Genomic DNA, 12,142 nt, shown 5'->3' with positions numbered 1-12,142 from the left:
TATTCAACTTCAATTGTTGCAGGTCTAATTTTCTTTACGGGGAAATTTTTTGTGTTTTTTGTTCTGATAATTTGACTGGGTATGAGCTTAATTTCCTACCTGCGCCCCTCTCTCCTCGTCCAGCTCCACCGTCATCAGCGCTGACGTTCCCTTCTCGCTGATGGTGGAGTGTCGGCCCTGCCAGAAGAAATAGCAGCACTTCTCCTTCCCCGGCCCGGTGCTCCGCGCCTCGGGGTTCTGCCTGCGACCCACTGGGACACACACACACAAACACACACACACACACAACACACATCAACTGATTGTTCTGATTTATGCAAATTTCAAGAGAACAGACAGAGCACAACAATGTGTTCAACTGAACTGATGTTAATGTTTTGACTGATGCACCTCGCTGTGGAAACCTTCGCCCGGGGCTTGGACAAACACCGCCTACGTCTCTGCTGCATGACTCACTCCACCGTAAAAGGACAAAGAGATGCTCGGCGTTTCCAGCATCCGCAAATACTAGTTTACCAGGGTCAGACAGCATTTGCATATGCTTTTTACACTTTGTTGAGAGCCAGATTTATGTGGTCTGCATAAGACTGTGTCAATAAACTCGACTGGGGAATATTTCAGAGTCAGTTTGATATATTTCTCTGTGACTGGCGGCTTACCTGACACATCTGCACTGTCTAGATGTGGAAAACCTGACAATGTGAGCAGTAAGTACATTTTCTTTGTATAGCATGTTTACCCTTGGGGATCAATAAAGTATTTCTGATTCTGATGTTTCAAAAAGCCATTAAAAAGTGCTTTGCCAACAACAACAAAAAAAAAGGCAAACACCCACAAACCACGTATAAATAAAACAAATAAGAAAAATAATGAGAATCATAAGAGTGAAATGGATAATAAGAGTGGTAAGAGAGCACACAACAGTTAAAACCTTTTAAAAAAGTTAAAAAAAAAAACAACAAAAAAAAAACAATAAAACACAACGTCAAAAAAATGATTGGTATAGATTTTGTTAAGAGGAGGGCACAATTCCTCTATTGTGTCTATTTTATCTAAAAAAATGAAAAAAGAAAAGAAAGAAAGAAGAAAACAATGATAATTTTTTTGTTTTTTAAATTGCCAAAAACAGTTTGCAAAAAAATTATATCAGCCTTTGACTCAGACTTAGTAGAGACTGCTTTGAAATTCAAAGCCCTTGATATGTGGAATGAATTAGAGTAAATCTACAAGCTTGATACGCCCATATCAATTAATTTGATCATAAATGTGGTTATATTTCTATTCAGCAGCTTTGAGTGGAGTCTTTTTTTCTCACCACTTTTGTAAGTCAGTGTCCAAACCTCAACATATGCTCTGAGATTTGAATAAAGGTTATAATTATCACAATGCGACTGAAACTGTGGCAGCCTCAGTCCTGGCTGTGGCAGTGCACCTGACTGACCTGTGGCGCTGATCATGTACTTCCACTTGACCACGTAAGCGTCTCCCTCGTGGAACTGGCCGATGCTCTGGCGCGGCAGCCGGCTGTAGTCGAACTCCAGGATGTGCCAGACGTCCACGGTCACCGTGCTGATCTCCAGGACCCTCATGTGGTCCTCGCTCTCCACGGGACCGTGGCCGCGGCCCACATTGGTGCCTTCCAGGATGGTGGAGACGGCCGACTGCAGGACGGGGAGCATCAGGGTGGCATCGTAAGGCCGACACTCTCGCCCCGGGGCCTCCTGAGAGACAGAGGGACGAACAGATAATGTTAAAATGGAAGAAAGGTCTGTTTGGTGTGTTTTGATTCCACTTGCTCTTTGGAGCTTTGTTTAATTTATTCAATCTCGTCTTTTTTACTTATACGGGACTCCAAATTAAATATTGTTTGTGGTTGATACTGCAAATGATAGAGGGTAATTTCAAAGAAATTTCAAATACATTACGTGCTAATTATCGCCTATTTACCATGAAATTCGCCTCCCCCTAAAATGAAGCATTACCAAACAAAGTGCATTCAATTCTGTGCATAGTTCAAGTCAGAAACACTGACAGAATGGCAGGCATCGATAAAGTAGAGAAACACACAACTGATAACAGGACCCTGTTATTGTTTCTGTCCCTTCATCATACCAATTTCTATTTTTTTTTGTTTTTATCTCTTTGTGCTTCTATGTTATTTTTTATTTCTATAATAAATCTATTGAGGAGCTACGACAAGAAGGCACGTTCAAATTCAACTTCCATTCAGAGTCAAGTGAAAGTGTGTGTGACCACAAACTGCTGAAGAGTGAAAAGGATGTATTTTATTGCATTGTGTTTTATTGTGTTGTTTTTTTATTCAGCACAGTTCAGCACTTTGTTTCTTATTTTTGTTGTTATTGGTGTTATCTCTATCTATAACCCTTTTTGTCTGACGTACCTACTGTGTTTGTTTGGTGATTCACTTCTACAGATAACAGTAAACTTGGACTTTAATTTGGACTGTCAGAGCCAACAAGGTAAGCACTTTTTGGAAGAAAGAATCTGCCCAGTAGCATATGCTGTATTATCAACTGTTCCTAACAAGATTAAATGACAGTGAGTGAGAGCCACAGTTTAATTAATAAACAGATGGAAGGAAAGACAAGAAAGACATATGAAGAATCTCTGATGCGTGTCACCTGCATAATCAAACGTTTGCCTCTTTGTCTATCCAGCTGAAATCAAACAGGCGTTGGACGGGTACCTTCTGCTCAGGTGTCGCATCGCCGCCGTTCTTCGGTGGCGGCGTCTTCACGTCCGTCCAGTCCATGAACTTCTCCTTGAACAAGATGGTCTCGTTGTGCTCCGTCAGCCTGCCGAATATGGCCCAGTCGGGACGGCCCTGGCCCTTCCTGCGGAGAAACATCGTGTACACTCATGAATTATGTGTGTGTGCATATGCATGTCGAATTATGTATGCGTGTGTGTGTTGTTCATGTGTGCCTGAATGATTAAAGAGCAAATATGGTGGTTGAAGTGTTGTAATCCCAAACAGAATGCAATTCTGTGTGTGTGTGTGTGTGTGTGTGTGTGTGTTAACCTACCTGGGTATGAGGGTGTTGCAGCCTCCAGGGTCCAGCGGGTTGATGTCACAGCAGGTGTAGTCAAACGTCCCGTTCCAGAGGTGTTTGGCGAGCTGGAAGGCCACCTTCCTCTGGGCCAGCGTCACCTCCTTGCCGTGCCACACGTACACCTCGCTGCCGAAGTCGAACACCAAAACCTGCAGGACGTCCGGCGACACGACAGAGACCAGGGTCAAAGACGTTGTTAGGGAATGTACAGTTCAGCAGAATTTCAACAGCTACTAATGACTTCATTTTTTCATTTGTTCATGTTGATGTTTGTTCATGTCCACATAACAGCTTTAATCCTCGGCAACATCCTGTATGACCTCAGGATAAATAAATAAATGCCTCACAAATCATCATACTGGCAATATTATTCTAGTTTTACCAGAGGGATTTATCTATATCATGTCTCCGTGTATGGACTGTTAGCTTTAAGTCTGCTCAGTTCATTTCAGTTCAGTTCAGATCAGTTCAATGAACTTCAATCCAATCAAATCTAATACAATTCAATTCAATTCAGTTCAATACAATACAATTCAGTTCAATTAATGCAATTCAAGACATTTTGATTCAAATCAATTCAGTACAATTCACAGTTCAGTTCAATTCAATTTAGTTCAAGCTTTATGGTCCCACAAGTGAAATTCAATTTGTTGTCAGGGTTTATAATAAAATCCAACAGTAAAATAGTAAAACCACATCATTAAAACAGAACAAACAGTAAAACACACTTGCCTAACAGAAAAGCAGAGGAAACATAGACCAAAATGTGAAGGAAAACATCAGTAAAAGCACAAGATGCTCCATCACTTCATGTAGAAACTCAGCAGTGAGAGCTGCAGAGTCCCTGGTTTCAGCCCCCGTGTCCTCCAGGCGTTTCATTTTTAGCTGGCAGCGACACACAGATGGATGTGGGAAGTGCTGGTCATGGCACCAGTTGTTGCTAAGCGACAATCTGAAGCCAGTTTGAAGCACAGCACTCGTCTGCCAGCGGCTGAAATATTTTAATGTCCAGAGCTTGTCAGCTCCAAGGAAAAAGCCACCCAGTGCATCGCAAGAGTTTTATTTTGGGAGGACGTGTTGCACCCAATTTGTTGTCCCCACTTTCTCTCAGTCTGCCTCATCCAACTCCTCTTCATTTACGGATTTCCTACATTTCCCAGCATGCCCTCTAATAGCCCTAAAAGAAGGTCAGGGACTTGTTTTATTCAACATGTGTGGGTGGAGGGAGCACTAGCATTAGCATAATAAGAGTAAGTGAGTGAGATTTTAAAATGTTGACATGTCTGCCCACAAAAGGCTGCACTGTCTAGTTCAGGTTAATAGAAACAGCTGTCTGGTTCCTGTTCACTGAAGTCGCTGCAGCATTTAATCACCTGGGATGTCAGGTGAATTTAATCAACTACACCTGAGAACCAGGCTTGGGATTGAACATTTTCTGCAAACTCCACAGCAGTCACTTGGCCACAAATAAGAAAATGAAAGCACCAAAACAACAAAATGGGCCAAGAACGATATATCACCAATGGCTGTTTTTAACAACCTGGGCAGATTCATCTGATTTCTTTCAAAAAGACAGGAAAAAAGCAATGAGCAGCTTCATGAGAAACTACCCCAAAATGAACAAGAAATTAGTAAAAAAGAAAAAAAAGGTCATGAAAAGAAAAAGAAAGAAAGAAAGAAAGAAAGAAAAGTAAAAAAAAAAAAAAACAAAACAAAACAATGACCTGAAACTAAAGAAAGTAAACAAACAAAAAAAAAACATTTTATTTTTTGCTGTAACATAATTTTAAATGTATAGTTACAATAATTAAAAATATAATTCTATGATACATATAGTTAAATATAGTTTTCTGGACATTCTCATTCTTCTACTTTTTTTTTTATAATTTTCTAATTATTTTCTTTTTCACTCTTTGTTTTTTGCACTCTTCAGTCATTTTCTTTCATTCTTTTTTTCACTTTTACTAATTTCTTTTAAATTTCGGGGTTATGTCTTGCTAAGTTGCTCATTGCCTTTTTCCCAGGTTTGTGAAAGAAATCAAGCCAGTGTGCTCAGCTTTCAAAGGGTTTAACGCAAGAAATCTGACGACCATCCAGGTTTCAAAGGGCTAAGGTGCTACAGGGTGGGTTTTTCCTATACACCCCAGAAAATGTACAGCAGCATTTCTAGCCATGTAGTAAGAGGTGTGGCTTGTCTGACTATGAGGTTTTACTGACCTCCTTAGATGTCAGCAGGGCGCTCCTGGGGACTTTACCCCACTCGTCGTCATCGGGAACCAGCTTGTCGTCCACCAGACGGAAGATACAGTTGGTTTCCACGATGGCGTTTTCAAACTGCTCATCGTCCTCTGGTGGGCCCGCCGCTATGGGACAAGACACACTCACTGAGACACACATCATCATCCATGGACATAAATGCAAGCATGTATGCAAAAAGCTCAGAGGAAAAACATGAAATCGGTATTAGCAGGATCTGTGTACAGTCACTTCAAGTCAATTTAAAGAATAACTCAGAATTGTCAAAAGTTCATCCTTTTAATTGCTGACCAATCCCATGAGTTTTGGTTTCTCAGGAAGTGGCCGGGCCTCCTGTTAGTATTTGTTTGCAATGCTACTGCGAGTCAACAGGGTTTGATTCATCTGTTATCCTCAATGTTGAAGGCAAGAGGCTTTTGACAGTGACACTCAACTCAATCATACTGACGGTTAGCATGAACGTTAGGACCATTATGGCTGAGTAGTGAAGTTAAGTTATTTAGAATAATATATTTTAACAAGTACTGCCAAATGAATTTGGAATAAAACTCTTTCTTAATAAAACTTATTCTTCCTAAAACTACGACCCTGAAACTACTAAATGTCTCTCTCTTGCACCACACTTGCATTGCAGATGACAGATGGGCTTCGAATTGGAGTAAACAAACAAACAAAAACATCCTCCTTCCAGTTTGAATGAAAACAATAAAAATCTTAGATGTTTTTTGGCTTCTGTCATATTTGTGTTTTGCCAACTTAGCTATCTAACTCATTGATGATTGATGGCTCTCAGTCTGAATTTTTCCAGTTTGTGACCGCAGCACTACTTTTTCCCCAGCAAGATTCCAGGAAGACCCGCCCCTACTTGCCTCTGATTGGCTACAACCCCACCCTAACCCCAACCTCAACCAATCTAACCAACAGAGGCAACAAGTGGCAGTGAGTACAGAGGCAGAGAAGGAGCAGGACTTTTGGGAATCTGTTTGCATGGAGAAGGTGGCAACTTGAGATGTGAGGTGTGTTGAGGTGCAGCACCGACAAAACAGTGAGAAAAAAAACTGACGCCTTTCTGTTTTACAATACTACGTTATACTGACTACACTTCTTGCGACTGACTGATAGTCAGTCTGCGATCCTCTTGTCGCTCAACTGGTTGGGCACCCTTGGTTTCCACCTTGTTGTTCAAAGCTGAGTTTGAAAGCTCATATATTTCTTACGTTGGTAAGCGGCCTGTCCTCCCAGGGTGCTCCAAAACTCCTGGGCGTCAGGACCCTGCGGGTTGACGCCTTCCTCGATGGTCTGGATCCGGTTGGCCCTGCAGCCCAGGTCACGCTGAGTGTGGATGTAGGTGGCCAAGTCCATCGCCTACAGAGAGGGAGAAAAAAATATTGTTATTATTTTTAAACCTTTCTTAATGGCGACGCAGACAGAGTTGATGTGCCTTGACTTGGTGCTGTTCTGTTCTCTTGATGACCTTGATGGTGACAAGCACAATGACAGAGATGATGTTGGAGTTGGTTCTGGATATCAACCTCATCACGATTCATATTCTTTTTACTCCAGCTATTTTATTTATGTTCCATATTCATTTTCATATTGATTGATTCTGATTCTGCAACAAAAAGGAGCGAATTAATAGGTAGCAAAGCATTCTCCTGTTGCATGAACAAGTTACCCTGTCAGCTTCGTCTCTGCTCTGTGTGAATGAGGATTCAAGTCCTTTACATTTATCTCTGACATGTGGACAAACAACTTAGTCATGTAAAAAAAAAAAATAAAAAAAATAGCGTGAAGAGGCTGGTTGGATCCAGTTGGGTTTGGTGTGCACTCTGTAAACTCATAAAAAATTTAGAAAGGAGTTAGCCGTTAGCACTGTATGAGGAGATGGAGTGGAAAAAAAAAAAACAAATGTTTATGAGGTAGTGTCTAAACAATCCTCCTCTGGGGAAACGGAAGAGCTGCAAAGCCTGAAAGCATGTGCTTGATAAGAAGCACAGATGGCGATGTGTGTGTGTTGTGGGTGTGTGTGAGAAAGAGAGGGAGAGAGGGAGAGACAGAAAAACAGAGTGAGAGGCGGGTAGAGTGAAAACTCTCCCTTCAAATGCTCATATTACAGCATCAGCCTTGATCCAAACACCTGCATATCAAGTGTGATGGAAGTAGGGCTGCAACTAATGATTATTTTCATTGTTGATTAATGTATCCATTATTTTTTCCATTTACTCATTAATCATGTGGTCTATAAAGTGTCAAAAATAAACAGAGCCCAAAATTATGTCTTGAAATTGCTTCCAAGCCCCTTATGATGATTTGAACAGAACTAAATAAGCACATTTTACCACATTTTCTTAGTGAAGCTAGAATCGGCAAATGTTTGGTATTTCTACCTCATAAAGGATTACTAATCAATTATTAAAATTATAATCAGTTATTTTCCTGCTGATGGAGTAATTGTTTCGGCACTAAATACTGGTACAGTACTCACCTTCGCCTTCTCTATGACATTTGAGAACTCGCCTATCCAGACGAAGCAGTGCTCCAGAGTGACCAACAGGAAACAGTCCCCGCTGTTGAGCGACGACGCTCTGGGCTCCACCAATCTGGTCTGGACGTGACGACGGCCTGAGGACGACACAGGCACTGAGTCAGCTGTTCATCTGCAGAGTCATGGGCTTCAAATACCTCACAGTCCTGACCGATGAAACCCTTATAACTGCCAAAATTCGGTTTTACAGGCAGTCAGAAAATCAAATCAATTTGCATTTGAATAGTCTGACAGTAAATGTTTTAATTCAATAAACTGTATGGGTTTCACATCACCTAGAACATGACATTTCTCAACTCAAAATAAAATGTGCATAATAAACTTTCAGTTAAAGGAAAATCTTAGATATTAAAAAAATTTCATAGAGCAGCATTCAGATGTTATAGGAACAGCAATCAGTGTTGGAGTCAAATATCTTAGATTCAGGCTGTACATGTTATTAAATTATCATGTTCAAATGTAAAAAAATATGTATCCCCTTTTATAAGGTTTTAGGTTTTAGGATTTATATACTTAACTGATTTAAATGATAATGAACTGATTTTGTAGTTGTGTCTCGCAAAGAAACTTCACTTCCTATTACAGTTCCTCAGCCCACTAACAGTGATTTCATACCACCTAGTCACACAGATGTTAACTTGACAGATGGATGGTGCAAATAAAGGTTGTGGTCAGTGTGCAGTTACATCACTCAGGACCTCCAGGACTCCTTGACACTGATTTCACTCTGTAATCCTTTGGCGTAAATAAACAATGCCAAAGACCCCTGACCCTGATATGATGTAATACAGCTGCCTCGATAACGCAGATCACCCGTTAACACAGCCTTGACCCCTCTCATGAGGCTCAGTGAATAATCTGCTTCATTCACGGTTTACTCTGAATAACTCTGGATGACCTCTAGAGAGCCACTGGCAGAGACCAAACAAAAACTGTCATTCATGAACCAGTCACTTAAAAATTTTATCTTACTTTGATCCAGAGTTATTTAATGCCTGACAGAATGACTGGATGAATGAATGCATGAGATTATACCTGGCACATTATACTGTAAACAGGACTAGACTGCCTTGGCTTTTTAAAGCCTGATACAATATTAATGGACTGAGGCCAGTTGGTATCCTTCACTTATATTCACTATTTCTTAATTTGAACAATTTTATGAAAAAACAGACAAACAAAAAAAAATCAGGTCTTCAGTATTTCTCTCCAGAATTATTAAGGGTTTAAAGACTCTGGAACAACATTTAAACCATACTGTGATCCTGAAACTCCAACTAATATTAAGTTTTTATTTAAAGTCCAATATCTGTCTACCCCTAAATGTAAAAATGAAAAAAACAAACAAACAAAAAAAAAAACAACTAGGTAATCATTTGGCAGGGAAGTGAGCCTTAACAGATCCAGACAGTGTTGACATGCGAGTCAAACAGACCTTGTGACAAAACAGCACGGCTCACCTTTGACCTGCAGGAGCATGAGGCCCTTGAACGGCACGGTGCTGTTGTTGGACGTCTGCTCGGAGACGGCGACGCTGCGCAGACTGACGCTGCTGAAGTTTTCCTTGCTGGCCAGACCCGCCAGAGCAGCTTCAGAGTACTCTGAGCTTTTATTCACTGGAATTCACACAGCACACACTTGATCAGAACACAGCCCTGTGTTTATCATGTATTTACACCAGTGGAATCAGTAGAGGTGAAGCCTGACATCATTTTTTCAGCATTTCTGCCATTTGTTGTGTGGTGCACATTCCCTATTGAAAATATAATTTGAGATTTGCACGATATGCAAAAATAGTAGAGGCCCCCTAGCTATACTGTGTTTTGTACCATGAAATTAAAAAAACTTTACCAACATCTGATTTTTTTATGTTGTTGACTATTGCTAGCAAAATGCTAACTGGGAAAGGGCACCCATTTTATTTTCACCTAGGACCAAACTGACTGGAATGTTTGTCCCATTTTGCCCCGTTTTGTTAGTGAAATAACTGAAATCATGTGAAAACTGTAATGCATGGATGCATTTTCAAGAATATATTTTACTAACACTTGTGGTGCATTATCCTCCTTACGATCCATGTCTTCCTCGCTTCACACAGCTTACCTGGAATACTAAGCTTTTTTTTGTCCCACAGCAACTTCAAAACCCATCAAAATTCACCTCAGCAAATAGAGAAATGCATAATAGTGGAACCCTTGTAAGCAAAAATAGTCAACATTTACACTGGGCATAAGTAAGGCAATTATTTGACACCGCTGTTTGTTTTCATGTTAAACTGAAAGGAGGCAGAAACCCTTATCTGGACCACAATAATGATGTCATGCTAGACAGGAAGATGACATCCCCTTACTCTTCTCAGCCTTCATCCTCTTGCTTTCCAGCTGAGCAACGTTGAGTCTCTGCTCGGTGTACTCGTGCCGGATGTCCTCCCTGGCCGCCAACATCTTCAGAGGATTCTTGGACGCCTGGACGTTCCTGGACGGACGCACCGCCCGCTTGTGCTGTACCATGGCCGATGTCAGCCTGGGCAGGGAGCAAAGACAAATCATTACATGATCAAAGATGTTACAGATTGAGTGAGTGGCAGACTGACTGAAAACACCAAAATGTTTGTAAGGCACTTGCCACATAGTGAATTGAAGCCTTGACAAATGATGGGCTCATGTTATGCCATTACATTGTAATTGCTATCCTAAATACTTTTTGGCTCATAAAGTGTTTGGGCACCAACCCTGAGACTATGGCAGAAGTAAACCTATTGTAGAATTATATCATCAATGCACTGTGGGAAATTAACACCAAGCATCAGCCAGGATTTGGATGTCCCAGTGTATTCTAAACAAACATTTGGCTGCTGAAATAAGGAAAGTGGCTAGTGATTTTTGGGAGTTAGCAGCCATTATAGCCAGTGGACAAAAAGTTAGTTTCCTGCTCTACATCCATCTAATGCAAAGAGCCACTTAAAGTAGCATTATGCCATCTGCTCACTTTGGGCCCTGAGAGCCAAAGATGGCGTCAAAGTCCTCGTCGATCTCGATCCTGGTGGGCATGCGCGGGAAGTCGGCGACATGCCGGTAGAACTTGGAGAAGATCTCGTCATCCAGCTTCATCACTTCCTTCACTGCCTTCTCGGTCACCGTCAGCGTCGTCTCCTGCAAACCGGCCACTGGAAGAAAAAGACAGGAGAGACAAAATTAGGCATTAATTGAGACATGATGTGTATTGGAGGTGGTAAAGAGGATCAGACCTGTGACCAGAATGCCACTGGTCCAAAAATGGATCAAGGCACTTAAATGGCACCGAAGAAGTTTGTAGTTTTACAGAGAGGCTCACAGGAGTGAATGTATGTAACTCAATAAATGTGAAGCAGGGTGTTTTTGAAGAGGAGCATGTGTGCTGAGATAAGCTTCTCTGGATAAATAAAGACACTCATTCTGGAGAGGGTCACCACAGATGAGGATGACTAAGACTATCTTTAAAGTGTGAACTGCAATATCTTATCAGTAAGGATGGAAGTACCTTTGCTGTTGAGACGTCCCAAGAAGCTCTCCAGCTTGTCCAGTTTCTTATCTGACTCCATGTCTGGCCTGGCCTCAATTTCTAGGAATGAAATGATTCAGTATAAACAACTGTGGTCACGAACAAGATAATAAGATTAAGATTACATCCGGGAGAGGGAATGCTGTGTGACAAATGAAATAACTGCAAGATTGGGCTGTCACTTCTTAATTAGTCAACTAATAGGTAAGAAGGTTCACTGGCAACAGTTATCAGCTAACAATGATTTTTGTAATCACTGTGTGAGTTATGCACTGAAAATGAGAGTAGATGTTATAGCTTCAGAACAAATACAACTAGAACTAAACTGAACAGTCGATCTAAAGGTCAGTTTGCATGGTTGTTGTTTTGTTTGCTGGGCAGCAGTAATATGGAAGAAGCAATTTTGCAGATGGGTCAATTAAACTAACTAAACCCTTAATTGATCGCATCCTCTGACAGCCTGTCTTTATCTGAGAGCAGCTGTAGCAGTGATGACACAAGACTTGTGAGTCTGTCTCACCCTCTTGAGGCTTGTTGACAGCAGGCATGCTGCTCTTGAGTTTGGTGGAGACTGGCGACAGGATGGGACTGATAACCGAAGAGGAGGCTGCCAGGCCTGCAGACATACCAAAAGACATTCACACAGGATAAAACATCCTCCTTTGTGTTTTCCAGTAGAGATGAGTGGAAATAAAATTGATGTTAGACTTGAGAGTGTAGGTTTACT

At 41.2% G+C, this 12,142-nt stretch overlaps 1 protein-coding gene across 5 annotated transcripts in view; it reads right to left on the bottom strand.

Moving 5' to 3' along the window:
- Positions 1-12,142, bottom strand: part of svilb (supervillin b) — a 56,784-nt gene that overhangs the window by 11,178 nt on the left and 33,464 nt on the right. For all 5 annotated transcript variants that reach the window (XM_030073788.1, XM_030073785.1, XM_030073786.1 and 2 more), the window contains 12 exons: positions 11,936-12,031; positions 11,395-11,475; positions 10,864-11,041; positions 10,226-10,398; positions 9,336-9,491; positions 7,816-7,952; positions 6,548-6,695; positions 5,292-5,437; positions 3,048-3,223; positions 2,708-2,855; positions 1,442-1,721; positions 100-251 (listed from right to left, as the gene is read on the bottom strand). In XM_030073788.1, coding sequence (XP_029929648.1) covers positions 100-251; positions 1,442-1,721; positions 2,708-2,855; positions 3,048-3,223; positions 5,292-5,437; positions 6,548-6,695; positions 7,816-7,952; positions 9,336-9,491; positions 10,226-10,398; positions 10,864-11,041; positions 11,395-11,475; positions 11,936-12,031 — 1,871 coding nt within the window. The remainder of the gene's footprint in view (positions 1-99; positions 252-1,441; positions 1,722-2,707; positions 2,856-3,047; positions 3,224-5,291; positions 5,438-6,547; positions 6,696-7,815; positions 7,953-9,335; positions 9,492-10,225; positions 10,399-10,863; positions 11,042-11,394; positions 11,476-11,935; positions 12,032-12,142) is intronic.

Source organism: Myripristis murdjan, chromosome 17 (assembly GCF_902150065.1).
Source record: "Myripristis murdjan chromosome 17, fMyrMur1.1, whole genome shotgun sequence".
Classification (NCBI taxonomy): Eukaryota; Metazoa; Chordata; class Actinopteri; order Holocentriformes; family Holocentridae; genus Myripristis; species Myripristis murdjan.
Note: the sequence above shows the minus strand (reverse complement) of the source record. Positions and strands in the feature narration are given on the sequence as shown.